The sequence below is a fragment of the Cuculus canorus genome, chromosome 13 (assembly GCF_017976375.1).
Source record: "Cuculus canorus isolate bCucCan1 chromosome 13, bCucCan1.pri, whole genome shotgun sequence".
Taxonomy (NCBI): Eukaryota; Metazoa; Chordata; class Aves; order Cuculiformes; family Cuculidae; genus Cuculus; species Cuculus canorus.
Window position 1 is genome coordinate 10,808,849 of NC_071413.1, and position 13,833 is coordinate 10,822,681.

At 47.6% G+C, this 13,833-nt stretch overlaps 1 protein-coding gene across 1 annotated transcript in view; it reads left to right on the plus strand.

Moving 5' to 3' along the window:
* The first annotated feature begins 1,366 nt into the window (after positions 1-1,366).
* Positions 1,367-13,833, plus strand: part of LOC104068383 (HYDIN axonemal central pair apparatus protein) — a 125,484-nt gene continuing 113,017 nt past the window's right edge. The window contains 4 exon segments of the mRNA XM_054079080.1: positions 1,367-1,486; positions 2,604-2,729; positions 4,393-4,512; positions 7,762-7,896. Coding sequence (XP_053935055.1) covers positions 1,367-1,486; positions 2,604-2,729; positions 4,393-4,512; positions 7,762-7,896 — 501 coding nt within the window.

Consider the following 13,833-nt stretch of genomic DNA (forward strand, 5'->3'; position numbering starts at 1 on the left):
AACTGACCTTTGTCTGCCGGTGTTGAGTCTGGCAGGAGGGCAGCAGCAGCTGGGAAGATCTGCAGGTCCCATCTCCCCTGCTTCCCTGGCTTCGGAGCCCTGAACTCCCCTCTCTCTGGTAACAACAGGAGCATCCATCTCTACCAGCAAAGGGAACATAAGGGAAAAATCATAGAATTATTGGGTTGGGAAAGACCTTCAGAGTCCAATTGTACCTCTCCACTACTAAACCATATCCCTGAGCACTTGCACCTGTTCTTTGAACACCTCTAGTGATGGGGACACAACCGCTTCCCTGAGCAGCTTCTTCAAGTGCCAGATAATGCTTTGGGTGAAAAATTTTTACCTACTATCCAATCTAAACCTCTTCTGGTGCAGCTTAAGGCTTTCTTCTTTTACTATCCCTCGTTACTTGGGAGAAGAGACCAAATGACTCTGTCCGGCTGCCCATGGGGCTGCCGTTGGGCCACCTGCAGCGCAGCAGCAGAGCTTGGCACGCAGGTTTTCCTGAGGCTGGGAGGCATCGGGGCAGTGGCGAGGGAGCCGGGAGCTCTCGCGGGAAGCCTGGCTGTTGCCAGGGCAGCAGCGGTCGCACTAGGAGCGACGCGGAGCTCTCGGCTCTTGGTGCAGGGACTGCCTTCTCCTGCAGCTGGAGGTGAGTCCAGGTGGAAGGTGCTGGGCTGTGGTGCCCACCTGGCTGAGTGGCATCTACTGCGCTCGCCAGTACAGGTGCGGCCCCACAGACTGAGCTCCCAGGAAAACACGCAGCTGTCAGAGTCCCGGGCTGCAGGCAGTGCCAGAGCCTGTCCCTGAGAGCCAATGGTGGCAGAAAGAGCAGCTGGGTGAGGGATGGCAGGGGATGAGCTGCCCCTGGAAAGAGAAAGGCTAAGGAGCACCGGAGAGAGATGGGCTGGTGGAGCCCTGCACTGCCCTCCCCGTGACAGGAATGGGAGCATCCACGAGCACAGAGATCAAGGGGATCCTGCATCCCTACCCCTCCCTCTTGTCTTGGGGATGAGGGCAGTAGCCCATTGGCAGCAGGACCTGCTGTGTGTGTCCCCACGTGCCCTGGGGAGTGGGAACATACAAAAGCTAGACTACTCCAAGAGGGTGCAGATTGCTCATCACTGGTTGTCCAGCCTTGCCATTTGACTGAAGGGAGGGGAAATAACTCAGGGGTCTGTTTCTATGTGTCTTAATTCTGCTGCTTTAATATGGTTTAATCATGAAACGGGGTGTGGAGGCCTTCTGTTGTCCACTTAGGAAGGATGCCAGAGCCTAGAGACAGAGGTGTATCCTTGGGTCTACCATGAATGGGATTCTGGATTTTTAGTCCAGTTGTTGCTCCTTCCACATGAGCTGAGACATGGCATCTGGCAAGATCCATCAGTCTGTGGGGTTCTCCAAAAACGCTGATGCATTCCAGAGCAAAGTGGCCGCATCTCTTAACTGGAAGCTTGTGAAAGTAACAGAGAAGCCTCTAACTGTAAGTACCTGCCATGGCCAGGTAGGAGCTGTGTTAAGGCTGAGAAGTCCTCCCTGTGTGCCTTCTCTGCCCACCCCTCCTGTGATCCAGCACCACTGTGAAGGTAGATGCCACCTCCACATCTCCTCACTGCTGTGCTTCTGTTGGAAGTGCCTGTTGTGGTGCAGTGGGGTCTGGACTGTGTGTTGCTTCAGGACAAGTCCAGGGTCTTACCTGAATGTGCCCCTGGAACCAATTTAAATCAATGTCTCAAGCATTGCACTGGAATAGTTGAAGTATGAGCGTGTGCTTCTTTCCATTCTCTTTGGGTGGGCAGTAATAGCTGCTGTCGTGTTGGTATACTTACAAGTGCTGTTTCGGCCATACCTTCCCTCCAGGCAGCTGGACAGGTGGCAGACAGCTCAAGCTGCCTGAAGACTTGAGAGATGTGGCTCGTCCCAGGTAGAGTGGGTTTCAAACTGGTTACAGTCAGTGTGGAGCACAGATCCAGCCCTTCAAACAGCAATGGAGTTGGGGCAGTTTCTCCTTCCCATTCCTTTTGCTGACTGGAGCTCACTCGACTGGAGATGACCTAGTGCTGAGGCTCTGTCAAGGAGATATCCCTGTACTTCTGTGGAGAGATCTGGGAGGCCAGAACAGACAGAAAACAAATCGTAATTTAAAAGAGATAATGAAAACTCATTCCACATCAGTTTTGGCACAATGCTGGTTTTTTGCTTTCCTCTGACTCACCCAGCACTGACATCCCCACATGCGTGTTGGTTGTGAGCATCGTGCAATGATGGAGTTAGGGGATTTCTGATAGCTCCTCCCCACCCTCTCCAAAGGTCACTGGCTTAGCCCAGCACAACTAAAGAGGAAACAAATGCCTGAAGAGCAGAGGTTCCCAAAAATGTCACATCACATCATGAGGGAGAAGCTAATGGGACATAGCCACTTGGTTAGTGCATGTGTATCATTAATTTACTGCTGTTAAATATTTCAGCAGGGAACTTGGGGGATTTCAGGACTATCCTAGTGGCTGTGGTCACAAATTATTCATCAGTGGCACTTGAACAAGAAAAGCCTTTCCGAACAAAGGCATTTCTGTAGTTCTTGTTGATATTTTGTATTTCAGCTGACTCCATCTGCCTTCATGAAGGAGATGTGTCTCACCACTGAGCAGAGGCTGGCCAGCAGTCAGGAGGTGAGGCAGCCCCAGATTATCCAGCTTCGAGACATGAGTGAAACCTTCCATCAAAAGGTAGCCTTTTCCTGCCCTTTTCCTTACAATTTGATATGACATTTGAAGAGCGTGCGTGCTTGTGACAGGCTTGCCTCCAGCTTACCTAGACCTCAGTGACTAGGTCCTGTTGTCCTTTCAAACTACTAGTGGTGATGGAGTTCCTTCTGCCTTTGGTCGGAGAGGAAGGGAAAGCATTTTTCCTGGCGAGGCACTGAAGTCCTGATCTGCACTAGGTCAATATCAATAGCCTCTGCTGAAGTTGATGGGTTTTGCTGGAGTTGAGCTACTACGGCTAAAGCACAGTACTGGGGGGAAGGCTGAGGCAGGATACAAGGGCGTTACCTTTCCATTTTCCATCCTCTTGCTGAAATAGCCACCTCTTGCTTTGGTGTAGTCACTGTCAAATGACTCCCTTCATGGTGGCAGCGTTGGCTTTTGAAGGCTGTAGGGCTCTGTGGTATTTTCTCAAGATTTAACAAAACCATTACATTCATGCTTTGGGTTGGGACAACACGTGGGACCCTTAAGAGTGTTAGGTTTGGAGGCTGCAGGATGCTGCCAGATATACAGGGGAATCACCCTGGGCAGAGTGAGGATGTGCCTTATCTGGATGGATGTTTACTTAGATGTATATTTAAAGCTGTTTCTTTTTTGTGGGACTGTTCAGTATAGCCCATGGGCCAAATGGGTAGATTACTGAGATAGGCTGTTAAGCAGAAAATTGCCAGCAAGAGACCTGTAACAAATTGGTTAAGGACTGCCGTAGACAGCACAGGAGGTTAGGAATGTATCAGATGAGCACACAAGTAGCTGTCAGTGTCCTGCACCTACTGGCTTCAGCATGACCGTGATCTCTGTGGAAGAGCAGGAGACCTGCCTATGTCTTTAGAGTGGGAACGCTGCAACTGGAAGCAGGGAGACAAAACAGGGAGGAATTTTCTCAAAGTAATGTCTCTGTAAACACTTTCTGTTAGTGTATATTTTCAGGCATGCTTCTGCAGTGGCATTAAATCGGCCAACAATAATAAAATACAATAATGCATCCATTTAAAGGTTGCAGAAAAAGGAGATACCAAGCCCAGTTTTATTCAGGTTGCCTGGTTGTGCTGAGAAGAGCTGAATCTAATCACCATTAAGCATTCATAGAATCACTAGGTTGGAAAGGACCTACTGGATCATCGAGTCCAATAATTCACATCAGTGTTTTTGTGATGTGTGTTACATTCTAGGCTTCGTATAAAAAATGATACTTGGAGCCACATGGGGCTTGGTCCCCCACTCTCAGAGTAAAGATCATCCCAAAACTGTCTCCCATGGAGTCTTGTGTAAATTCTTGTTTCACTTGCTCTATGAGCGCTCATGGCTCTTTCAGTAGGTGCTCTAGAGCTGTGTGACCACATGAGCACAGGGCTCTGCTGGAGATAAGTGCTGCCTTGTGGTTTTGAGGAAGCCTTTTGGCGAAACACCTACCAAAAATGATTTGTGGCTTGAGCCTGCTTAAGGTGATCCAGAATCCTTTGATCTGCTCAGAACACAGAGGGGTGAGCTACTGTTTCCCTAGAGTGAGCCAGGCTGATGTGGTCACCAAGAGACTGCACTTAACTAGAGATCAGCGTTGGATGCTCCTTGATGATTCATCCAGCAGCTGAACCTCTCCTTGCTGTCTATCTTTTATCTCCAGCACTCTGCAGGTGACTGGGAACAGAGTTCATTTCAGCCTTTCCCATTAGAGCTGGTATTTCAGAACTACATCCCCTGTGAGGTCTATGAAGTGCCACTGGTTCTAAAGAACGATGACAAGGTAAGAGCTGGGATGTGAAGGTTTGATATCGTGCTGGAAGAGAACAATACACTTCACGTGCTGTCGGTTACCTGCTGCAGCACAGCACATCCAGAATAAAGTATTTCATTACCTGTATTTCTCAAAATGGTGGAAATCTCCCCATGCTGGGGATACTCCCCTGATTTTGTCTGTGTGTTGGTGGTATCTAACCCAAAGGAGCTTCTCTGGTCAGCGTCCTTCCCCTGGAAAGTCCTGGGTTGATGGGACTGTTGAGGGCGGTACAGTTCTTGCCTGCTGTCATGCTTTACCTCGAGAGGGTGCACCACGTCATGGTGGCTGCTTGGTTCATCTTGTTTTCTGGCAGGGCATCTCTGCCTCTCCCAGTCTGTTTAGCTGCCTTTGCGTAGCTCACTGTCAAAGAAGAGAGGGGCTGAGTCTTCTCCACTTCATACTGGAATAAGTTATAATTAGTGGCATTAGCACTGCAGGAAAGGTGTTTTGTGATGACACTGGAAACAGATGGACTTAGCAGAAGCAGTGGGAGGCCTTTAGGGGACCCCTTAGGCTCCTGCGTAAGCTTAATTCACTTCTGCTCAGGTTTTTCTAAGACAATGTGGCACTCTGCTTTCCCTTCGGAAAAACACAGCACATGCAGAGTAATGTGCTCTTGAAGGTCTCCACCTTTACTTGAAAAAGTTGTAATCATTTTTGAGACGTCCCTAGAAAGCTGAGAAGGGAAGTTGAAAAATGTTAGCAATTTTGTTCCACTGTAAGGGGAAGATCGAGACCTTTTGAATTTCAGCTGGGGAAACATTCACTGGAATGAGGCTTATGCCAAAAGCAAGCTGGTGGGAAAAGAAAAGAGGGAGGAAAGGGACTGAATTAGAAAATGCTCTAGGAGGGAATGAGGTACGCATGAGAGTTTCTCTTGACACCTAACATTAAGTGTACTGGAAGCAGGGAAAGGTCAGAAAAAGAAACATGTAATTAAAGGTTTTCTTCTGTAATGAAGAGTGAGATATATATGTGAGAGAAAGGCAGAGTGGGAAGATGGAGGTATACAACAGAGCAGGTGAATTAACGCTCTCTCCAAATCTGCCTGTTGGTGGAAACAAGCAAGTGGACGAAAAAAAAGGCTGTAAGCTGTAAGAGGAGGAACAACAAGAGGAGTCGGTGTGTTCTGAGATAATAGGTTTTGACAAGGACATTGTTGAAAATGGAAGACCCTTTAGCAAGGAAGGGTGCAGGTGTGGTGCCTCAGTTATTCCAGGAGGGAACTGTGCCATTCCTGGTCTGGTGCTTAGCTTGGCAATATTGGAAAGATGCAGCGTGTATGCCTATGCCCAATGGATACTATTGGCATGGTCCACACTGGTTCTGGGCACTCTTTGCAGGAGGTATCCTCTTTCCTGATTAAAATGTGCCTTAACTTCTCTTCTCCTGTGACTATTTCTTTCCACCAAGTCTTTTGGCTTCAGCTGCTCCGTTATCCATGCAGCACTTCAAAATGTTTCTTTGCCTGTTGGCTGGTAGTTGGCAAACAGCTCATTTGCTCTGTTCATGCTTCCTCAAGTGGAAAAGAACACCTGCGCCAACATTTCTGCCATTGTACAGCTGCATCTTGGGATTTGTATGCCTTGCATAGGTGAGGCAATGTGTGAACCATTGATTATTTTATTTTTTTTTCCCAAGGTGAATTTGTTTTGAAGCTAGTAAGACCTCAACCACTGAACAGCACTGGTGTCAAAGTAAGGTCAGCTCTAAGGCAAATCCTTGACATATTTAAGAATACAAAGACAGAGGTGATAATCCCAGGAGAGGTTATTGTATTCTTTTTTGTTGGCCTTTGATAATGTCTTGGAGAAAAGTGACATTGTGCTCTGTCTCCAAGTTTTCTCACCACTTTCCCAGATTCCTCTGGATTGTACTGACCTACACTGCATGGTAGCCTGAGGTTCTCTGTTCCATAAAAATCCAGCTAACAGCAAAGTCTATTCTAAACAGAGGCTCTGTGATCATTCAAACACAAGTGCTTCACTGTGTACTCACTCTTACCTGTGTGCTGTAAAATTGTTCTTCTATCTTTAGGCTGTTCCTTACCATCCTCAAAGATGTTGTAGGTGGCTTTTGCTGAAGGTCTTGGCCACCTGTGCTCATCTCCCAAGGGACTTGATGACCAAAAAGTTTGTCTGCACTGTGGAATTGCCCCCTGGAACTTGCTGTTCCAGGACATTGCTGGAAGCAAAGGGTGTTTCGAGAGTTCAGGCCTGCTTTGGCCACGATTATTAGCTTTGGGTGGGTGGTGCAGAATGGATCTCCATTTTTGCCCAGCCTCATGTGGGTTTATCAGTGAAGCTGCCTGTCAGTCAAAAATCACCTGTTATAGACTTTGTGAGATGAGATTTGGTGTTCTGGGGTTGATATCTGTGTACTAGAAAATGCATGTTTGCTGTCTCTGTGCTCATGGCATCTTAGAGGGCAGAAACTCGCAGCAGAGTGCCTGCAGGGACTCCTGGATATGGGGAGGAATACCCAGAAATTTGGCGTTCCTGCGTGCGCTGGCAGCTGCCTGGCTACCATCTCCAGGCAGCAAGAGCCTCCAGAGAGCTGAGACTGGCTTTTAATAATGAAGCCACACTGTGAGTCAATGCTGGTCTAGATCTCAAAGCAGGAGATGCCTTTGAAGCCTAGAATTGATAGACACAGCCTTAGGGGTTGTCTGGCTTTCCATTCTTTTGGTAAGTTGACTGCTCTGGTCTTCTGCATCAGCCTTTCCTTGTAAAGCATGACACTTCTCCCTTGCTTCTTTGCAGCTGCCTTGAAATTCTCTTAGCTATCTCCTTGTTTCTGGAGTTGTCTCCATTTCGCTGTTTCTCCTTTTGATCTTCTTCAGTTTGCTTTTATTCCCAGTAAGGCCACAATATCTGCAGTCTCCTCTTGCTGCTCTGTGTGCATGACATGGAATGCGTGACTGCATGGATGTGCGCAGGCAGAAGCAAGCAGGTTCTTCGGGCTTGATGATGACTTTTGATGGTTTCTCTGTACTGGTGGCGTATTCCCTGACTGGTACTTCCTTCACAGCCTCTGCCCTAGAGCTGTTTTGCTCAGGCAGAAGGGAGTCAAGTCCACCCTTATATATTATGTACAGCTACCTCTAGAGCAGAAGTTGCTTTGGAAAGGTGATGAAGAAATGATGTCACGAATATGGTCAGGTCTCTTCTCATGTTTCCACAGGTAGAAAAATTGGTTTCGTGTTTTTCCTTGCAGGTTCCTCAGCTAGTGAAGGTCATCTTGGAGAGCTCGCCTTACTTCAAGCTGGTCAGTCCCAGTAATGGGTACCGTAAGGTAGCACCTGGCATGACTTCAACCTTCCGCATCCTTTTCACCCCTCTGGAGAGCAAGGTGAGACTGGAGGTCCCAAGAGATTGGTGTCCTCAGTGGAAGCTGAACCTGCAGGGCTGGATTTGTAACAGGGTATTTGCTGTGGGTGTTGAGGAACTGTTTTGATTTCAGTGGGGTGGAACCGAGTCTAGAATTGGTGAAAGTTTCCCCGTGGTGAAGGATGCTGTCATAGGCTGGAGGCTCTTAGATGTTTCAGACAGTTTTTATCCTTCAGCACTGGCATGTTTAACATAATGTCTGCTGGCTTCAGGGATGAGTCTGCTGTCTGTGGTGGCGCAGCCTCTCAAGGTGTTAGTTTTGAGTATTTACCCATTGCTGCTTCATTAGGGGTTTGCTCCACTAATTATAAACATACAAATGTGTTTAAAAGTTACCTCTTATTAAGAGGACCTAGAGTGAGCCTGATCAGAGTGAGGACTACTGCCTTTGAAAACTGGAGCTACCTTGAAGTATATCACGCTGGACACAGTAGTGAGACAGCTGAATGTTTTGTCCAAAGCCATCATTACTTTTGCACGCTGGTTATAGCCCACTCCCTGCTGTGAGCTCTGCTCTGGGCTGTAGTTGGGCAGCCTGCAGCTCATCACAGCGTTATGTGGCGCTGCTGGCCACTGCGGCAGGGACTGACAAGCTGTTCTTTCTGGAGTGTTTGTGAATGAAGATGCATATGGAACAGTAGGAACGTAGCAAGGAGGGGTGATGATGTTTAGCTATCTCCCTACTCAATGATAAGGGTTTATTTATTATGGAAAATAGTAGAGAAATCAATCCAGAGAGTTTTTCTCTTCCCTATCTGGCAGCCACTGCCCTGCCTCACCCTGGACTGGAGCAAAGATGGTGCTTTTTCTTACTCTCTGTTTTCAAGCCTTGCAGCTGTACCATCCCCAAGGATCCCTGCCAGCCGGCAATCCAGCTATGAACCTAGGGTAGAGGGAGTGCTGTGCCTGTGGCTGGGAGCCACCCTGGCACAGACACACTGAGCTGTAAGTGTTCCTAGCTCCACAGGAGGTTGATGTACTGCCGATGACAGAGCCATCTGCCTTGAAAGTGCATGTATAGGAATAAATGGGCAGGTACAGTCTGCAGGCAGACACGTTATTACAGAACCTGAGGGCGGTAATCCTGGCGTGTTGGTGTCTTCATGCATGTTACTGGGATTGCTCTGTCAGCTGGCACCTATTCCATGCTGGACGTGCCATGTTTTTGCTTAGAGGTTTGACCATCAGTGCTGTGGTCCTGGCAAGTCTGATTCTCAGTGCTGTGGCGTGAGGGGATCAGTGCTGTTGCCTGGCGGCCTGTTAATACAGAGGGGCTTAGAACATGGCATGGACGGGAGGAAGCATTGAAGGGAAACGAAGACAGACAGGCTGACTCCACTGGCATCATGCTACGTCTTAGCATGACTTTGTTGGAGAAGTAAGATCAGGGGATAACTTCAAGCCAGCAGATGTTTCTGCAGCAGGCCAGAGGTGCAAGATCTTTTGGGGTATACCAGTTTTCACATCATTCACTTGCTGTTTAGATTTAGTTTACAATTTTGTGCCATCCTCAAACAGCACAGATACAGAAAAGTAAAGAGGAAATGGGCCCTAGCTCCTCATGCTTGTGGAATAATCTGTTCCTTTGGAGGGACTGAGAAATGATTTAACGTGATTAATATTTAGGGTAAAAATTACCTTGGCCTGGGGCAGTTCTCCAAACTACCCAAGTGACATAAAGAGCTTAATCGCACTGAAGCAGGCTTTGCGGAGTACACTGGTGCCTTGAAAATGTGATGTATTAGTACTAATTAGTGTTCATTTTTGTGGCATAAGAGGTAAATTGGTGCCCCTGAAGGACGAAGTGCTGCTCTTTAGGTTTAGAGGCAACAGAGCAACATATGAACATTGCCACAAGCTGAAGCAGGGCAAGACAACCCTGGAGAGCAGTAACTTCCAATACTTTGTCCCTTGTTTTGCCCTTGAACTGGTGAGTGTGGGGAGCAGGGAGCACTGCCAGAGAGAGGTCCTCTGCACAGCTTCATCAACACCCGGGTGGCTTCTGCTGAACTGGGTTTGTGCTCCTTGCAGGACGTTGGGAGAGGGGTGTGCGCAGCAGCACGTGGGGACTTACACAGCAGAATTAGAGTTTTGTACAAATAGAACGTTTTGTCTCATTCTCGATGGACTGCAAGTCAGCGAAGTACCAGGGTGCTGCAGCTCAGCTAGAAGTGCATCAGCAGCACAGTGAGGAGGTGCACAGCACCTTGGAAATCGTTTATCCCTGAGACAGCCTTTGGGAAATGGTTCTGTAAAGCTACTTGCATTGGGCTCGCAGTTGCCTGCATGTACAATAACTGCCTTTCATTTGTGGGAGGCTTTTAAGCGCTGCCTTTGGACCACTTCTGCCCCTCTGCTGCTGTGTGATCCACAGAGATTGTGGATAATCCAGTGAACTGGAGTGTGGGTACAAACCCCTCTGTTAGGGCTGGAGAGAGCTTGTTTGTAGAATTCTCTCGCTTTGAATCTTTTCTTTCCTGGAGTAGATCTGACTTCAGTGAAGCCTCTCTTCGTTCAAGGGAGTGAAATTGTGGTGAAGCCCTACATAAAGGGGATGTGTGCGTTGCTAGGGGCTGAAATGCCATGTGTCACAGAGCCCTTTCTTGAAAAATGAGCAGTTTTCTACTGTCTCGCAGTCATTTGGGAGCGTGCCGCGTGATGGGACATGTCTCTGTTTACTGGCACTTGTGTTATAGATATGAAATGCTAATTTTTCTGCTGGGCCACATTTCCAATTAATTACTCTTGCTGCTTCTGATTTACGCATTTCTGTTATGGCTCTGATTGTACCGTGTGGGTGTTCTCGTGCCATCCTGTGTTCCTGGTATCTTTGTATTATGGTCTGACAGTCTTCGCCTAATTGGAAACAGTTGTGGGGCAGGAACACTTGCATTTGTGTGTCCTTCAGCTTGTTAATAGATTATCTTGAAGGAAAAAGGAAGTGAGAAGCATATAAAAACACAGCACAGGCTATTCCATTTTGTCCTCTTGCTCTTTTCACTGTAGCAGTACAACATTTTCAGGCAATACCAGTTCAGTCTGTAAGGTTTGCAAAATTCATTACTGATGCTCAGTGGAGACTGAAGTGATGCTCATTGATTAATATAAGAGATGACAGGACAATGAGTTATTGCATTCCTGAAATTAACTCCTTTTAAAATTCAATCCAGCCCTGTTAGATGTTGTGTAGCACACAGAAGCTATTCCAAGTATACCTCTGAGAAGACTCTTGAGAGGAGGAAAGGGGCAGCAGATGAAGGCAAATGGCCTCTTGCAAAATGAGCCTGGACCAAAGCAACTGATTTCAAAGCCTCCTGTGAACTGGTAGCGGAGGGAGGCAGGAAGAGGGATACCCCTTCTGCTGTGAAGCTCTCTTCATCCTCCAGTCTCATTCTTCTCTTTCAATGACCCTTATTGTCCAGCTTTTATACTATTATGCTTTCAGCAGGGAGCTTTCTCCGCTTTGCGTAGTTGCCTCATGCTACAAGGATCTGTTCTTTGCTGTTGTCTGCTGCAAGGAATTCGGTGAAGTATTTAGGATTGGTTATGCAGCAAAACTGACCTCAGTTTGCTGGTATACTGGGTAGCTAATTACTGGCACAGCAATAACAACCTTATTGTTAGCCTGCGCTTGCAAAGAGCCTGAAATGACATCTCTGCTATAAGCATTTGCTTTAGTTTCAGTGGGTGCCAATTCAGATGCCAACGCTGCTACTTGGAAGGCCAGAGCTTGTAGCTTATTGCTTATCAAAGTGAATAAGAGAAGAGGAACCATCATACAGTCACGTGCATTTTCCTTGACACAGAGGAGTGGTATGAAGGAGGAAGATTGTATTTTCATGGTAGTCTGTAGCCCGAAGCCGCATCTAAACACAGCAGTCTTTAAAACATGGAAGTGATGCAACCCCCCGCTCTCTCTCTCTCAGGCCTGTTTCTTTAGAAACCTGCAGTGAAAATGTCTGCTAAGAGTTTGCAGTTGCAAAGTAGAACCCAACTTTGAAATGGTTTCAGTTGTACCCCTGGGCTGCGAGTGCAGAGCAGAGCTGGTGACGCAGGGCAGTGCTGCAGTGAGCACTGCAGCCTTGCTCTTCTCCCAGGGGAGAGTGATTCAGCTTTCAAAAGCTTAAAGGGCTGTGGGTTCACAGCAGCACCAGCCGCCAGCTTCTGCCCAGCATCTGTCTTCCCTTGTATTCCCACCGTTTCACCTGACACAGCATTCAGCTTTGCACCATCAAACTTTGGTGAGGTCCTGGAACGTGACTGAAGGGTTGGCACACGCCGAAGTGCTTTGCTGAGCCAGGCTTTGTGTGGGAAGCTGTGTCCCTGGAGAAGGGGCTCGGCACACAACATGCCTGTGCGTGAATGGCAAGTGGCAGCTTTCTCTCTCGAGGTTGTGGTCGTCTCTGAGTCCATATCCTTATTGCTCTGCCTTGCCTTTGCATTCCTGGAGAAGTCCCTTTCCCCATGGATTTTTGTGCACGCTGTCCCAGTGCCCTTTACCAGTAGTGGAGCTGGAAAGGCTTTTGGGGGAGGATTTATTCCTTGGGCTCTTACTTACACTGCTGTTGTTCCCCTTACTCCTTAGCAATGACAATGACTTGAAAATGGTTTCCTTTTACTTCCCTCAGATACCTCCAGTTGTTGACATTTCTTTTTTCCTTTATCCCTCTGCTGATCTGAACTCCTCGCATCCTCCTCTGTCTACCTGGCATCTGGAAGGGTGAGATAAGTAACTACGGCATGCCAAGACTTAATAAGGCACGCAGCTTTCAATTGGATTTACAGTGCCTTTATTACAGTAGTGTGGCCAAAATATCAAAAAAAAAGTAAATAGCATTCTTCCTTTGCTAGTGCGGTGTCTGTGGATCTAAACAGTCCAGAATGTGAAGTACCCAGAGAGTAGGTGCTTTAAATTCACGTGGACTGCCCACAGCTTTTATTTTAGAGAGCTTAGGCTGCAGGATTGAGTATGAAATTGCTAATTCAGAAAGACTTGCTGAAGATGAAACACTCTTCTGAAATGTGATATTAAATTTTGTAGATTGTTTGCTGCAGTTCCCTTCCTGGTATTTTACCTTCCAAATATGAGAGGTTAAAGCCCTGCTGCAATTTCCAGTGTGAATATTTGAGATGGATGGAAAAAAGAGATCCTCCTTTATTCTTTTTACATCTTGGATGTGACAGCATTTGTTACTGCAACCCTAAACCCCAGCTGAGCAGGTAGTCGGTGGGCACTGGGTGTTTGCTGTTGTGTTAAAGCAATAGCCGTGTATCACCTGGCTGCCTTGGGTCCCTTCCCGGCTCAAGAAGGGGTGAATATGGGAGCAGGAAATCCCGAATGCAGAGGAATCCGAGTGTCTGGTTAGGGGAGCTTACTGCGGTGTGCAATTCCCAAATTAAATTGCGTCCTTGCTGCTTCGACGATTATCAAAGTATCAAATGAGTTGAAAGCACCGAGGACAAAAGATCAGGACAGCAAGTGAGTGGTAAGAGGCAGAGCTTGTTCACTTGTCAGTGGAAGCGCTGCTGAAGGTAATGGCTTCCAGCCCCGCTGTGACAGTTTTACCACTGATTTCACCAGGGTCAAGGTGATGCTCGCAGCACAGCAATGCCACAGCGTACATCTGGAGATGATTGCTCGGCTCAACCTTACAGTAAAATGATTTTAGTGATTCGATTTGCCTTCCTTCTGCTCAATGCCAGACAGCTGGGGGTGGGGTGGAGAGGTGGAGGCTATCTGGCTGAACAAGCCAGTGACTGAGGAGAGCATAGCTGAGGTTGCTGTGGTGGGGATGTCCCAGTGTCTCCTATGTGCGTGCTAGGATGGCTGACGAGGCAGTGGGTTGCTTGTTCTAGAGATCTTGCAAAAGCCACAGATTAAGGCTTCAGCTGGGTTGTG